Here is a 2,144-nt window from a genome sequence, read left to right as displayed (position 1 = left end):
CGTACCAACGTTATCAACGGTAAGATAGCGCCGGATTCAGCGATTTCCGCTCGGTTATTGCTGTTCATACACAGATTGAATAACACCGACACTGCGTGTTCCTTCTGAGCCCCATTGCCGACTCGAATCAGCTCCACCAAAGGCGAAATCCCGCCAGAAGCCACGATTACTGCCCTGTGTGAAGTTTGTGTGGAGAGTTTGGATAGTATAAGCGCGGCTGCTGTCTTTTGGCCTTTGGTTCCATGCTGTACCAGCGTCACTAACACTGGGATGCCACCGGAATTGGCGATGATGCGTTGATGCGCTTCATTCTTTGACAGCTGTGCCAAGGTGGAGACGGCTTTCGTCTTGTCATTAGAGTTGGCAGAGGCTAACGACGCCACCAACGCAGGGATTTCTTGCGCTTCGAGGGAATGATTCTGCCCCATCGCGACCGCTTCCAGGTAAATTCGCGAATGATTCGCATCACTTGGCGTCGTGCCTGTGGTCCAAGGGATTTTGGAAGCAGACGTTGGATTTTGATGATCAAGGTGTACCCATCGTCAGATCCACTTCAAAAATGCCCCACGTCAGGTACTACCTGGTAGTCACCCTGTTGATAACCCATTTTCTTTTCCGACAAGCGTGATGATCACTGCGTACCATGTTTCCAGTTTCCAGCCATAGCGACCTCACTTTTATCCAGCCAAATGTATGTGATGATGTGGACTGTGATCAATGGGCGTTTGGTCTCCGTGCCGCTTACTTCTCGACGACGTTGTATAATACACAACTGCCAACGCTCTCGCCATACCCTCGTAATGTCGAAAAAGGCTCTCGCGTCTATCGTTCCACGATGACCTTTGATCCTAACAAGTCTTACAAGTTCAAAATGGCCGATACACAGTCCCAGGTGTACTATCTACTGCGGCGCAAGCGCGACAAGAATGAGATGCATCGTGCCAACTTTATGCTCCTAGTTATGAGGATTGCGATTGTGGTTATTTCTTTCCTTGTGGCCAAGCCAACGATTATGAAAGGGATAATACGTTCGTCAACGTTCTCTTTCTCCATCAAGTGTGAGTTTGCTATTGTGACCAAGTGGTAAACGTGGTCCGGTCTTCAGCTGCAGACGAGTGATTTCCGAATGCTGGTATAGTCGGACGATCCAAGTGGCTGGGCAGAATGGGGATCTCAGGGGATGGCGCTGCTAGTTCCGTCCCAGTCTCAACAAATTGCTGAACTTCGTGAACTAATAACGACACAACGCGCTGACTGTCAGCAATCGCGGTGTCTGAGCCGCATCACACAAGACATGGCTTCTTCTGAGCAGAAAATATCTGAATGTTCTAAACACATAGTAATGAAAAATACTCAGCTGATCAAGCAAGCAGATCAAGAAGTTGCAACAAGAGACGCGAAGAATGGAGCAGGAGGGCAGCACGAGGAGGTCAGCTACGACATCGCTGGTTTAACAGCGCGGTTGAACTCGGCACATATCGGGCAAGGAACGAAACAGTCGTGAAGACTTCTTTGGTTGCTTGTTTTTCTGGTAAAGTTGCAAGTAATTTACCACCTTGTAGAAATTGATTCACTTCAACATCGTCTTTGAAAGGTTATCCGTCCCATAATCATGCATCGGTCGACTTTGATTGGCCAAAACCACGCATGTCAAATACTAGTATCGCCAAGTTTTTCATTCCTCAACGACGATGAAGGCCGCTGTGATCTCGCCTGCGCTCTCGATGTGGTGGAAGGTCGGTGCCATCTCGGGTGCCAGCGCTGTGCTACTCGGTGCGTCTACAAAGCATCAACCTCAGCAGTACGACTTTTTTTTATCGTAATCTCTCTCCATTCCTGCGACGTGTGTGATCCGTAGGGGCTTTCGGTGCTCACGGACTCAAAAGCCACGTGAAGGACCCGCACCTGCTCAAGGACTGGGAGACGGCAGCGCACTACCAATTGGTCCACTCGGTAGTTCTGCTAGCCACGCCCATGTGTCGACGTCCGGGACTAGCGGGTGGTCTCATCACCACTGGGACGCTGCTCTTCTCGGGCTCGTTGTATGCCATGACGCTCACGCAACAGAAGAAGCTCGGCATGGTCACGGTGCGTAGTTGTTCTGCATAAAGTTACTGCATCGTGTATTAATCTTAATCGTATGA

General features: G+C 49.8%; 3 protein-coding genes across 3 annotated transcripts in view; 2 read left to right on the top strand and 1 right to left on the bottom strand.

Annotated features, from left to right (window-relative positions):
* Positions 1-428, bottom strand: part of PPTG_03650 (hypothetical protein) — a gene marked incomplete at its 5' end in the record, with an annotated part of 2,241 nt that extends 1,813 nt beyond the window's left edge. The window contains one exon of the mRNA XM_008896337.1: positions 6-428. Coding sequence (XP_008894585.1) covers positions 6-428 — 423 coding nt within the window. The remainder of the gene's footprint in view (positions 1-5) is intronic.
* Positions 429-643: 215 nt separating this feature from the next.
* PPTG_21354 (hypothetical protein) lies at positions 644-1,332 on the top strand (the record flags this gene model as incomplete). Its single annotated transcript, XM_008896607.1, has 1 exon — positions 644-1,332. The coding sequence occupies one exon, from the start codon at positions 644-646 to the stop codon at positions 1,085-1,087; it is 444 nt and encodes a 147-aa protein (XP_008894855.1). The 3' UTR covers positions 1,088-1,332.
* A 359-nt stretch (positions 1,333-1,691) lies between these two features.
* On the top strand, positions 1,692-2,109 carry PPTG_03649 (hypothetical protein; the record flags this gene model as incomplete). The annotated part of the gene is made up of 2 exons (XM_008896336.1): positions 1,692-1,773; positions 1,859-2,109. 2 exons carry the CDS (start codon positions 1,692-1,694, stop codon positions 2,107-2,109), a joined length of 333 nt encoding a protein of 110 aa, XP_008894584.1.
* Positions 2,110-2,144: the final 35 nt, after the last annotated feature.

This window comes from Phytophthora parasitica (assembly GCF_000247585.1).
Source record: "Phytophthora parasitica INRA-310 unplaced genomic scaffold supercont2.4, whole genome shotgun sequence".
Lineage (NCBI taxonomy): Eukaryota > Oomycota > Peronosporomycetes > Peronosporales > Peronosporaceae > Phytophthora > Phytophthora nicotianae.
This window is presented reverse-complemented; position numbering and strand designations above follow the sequence as displayed.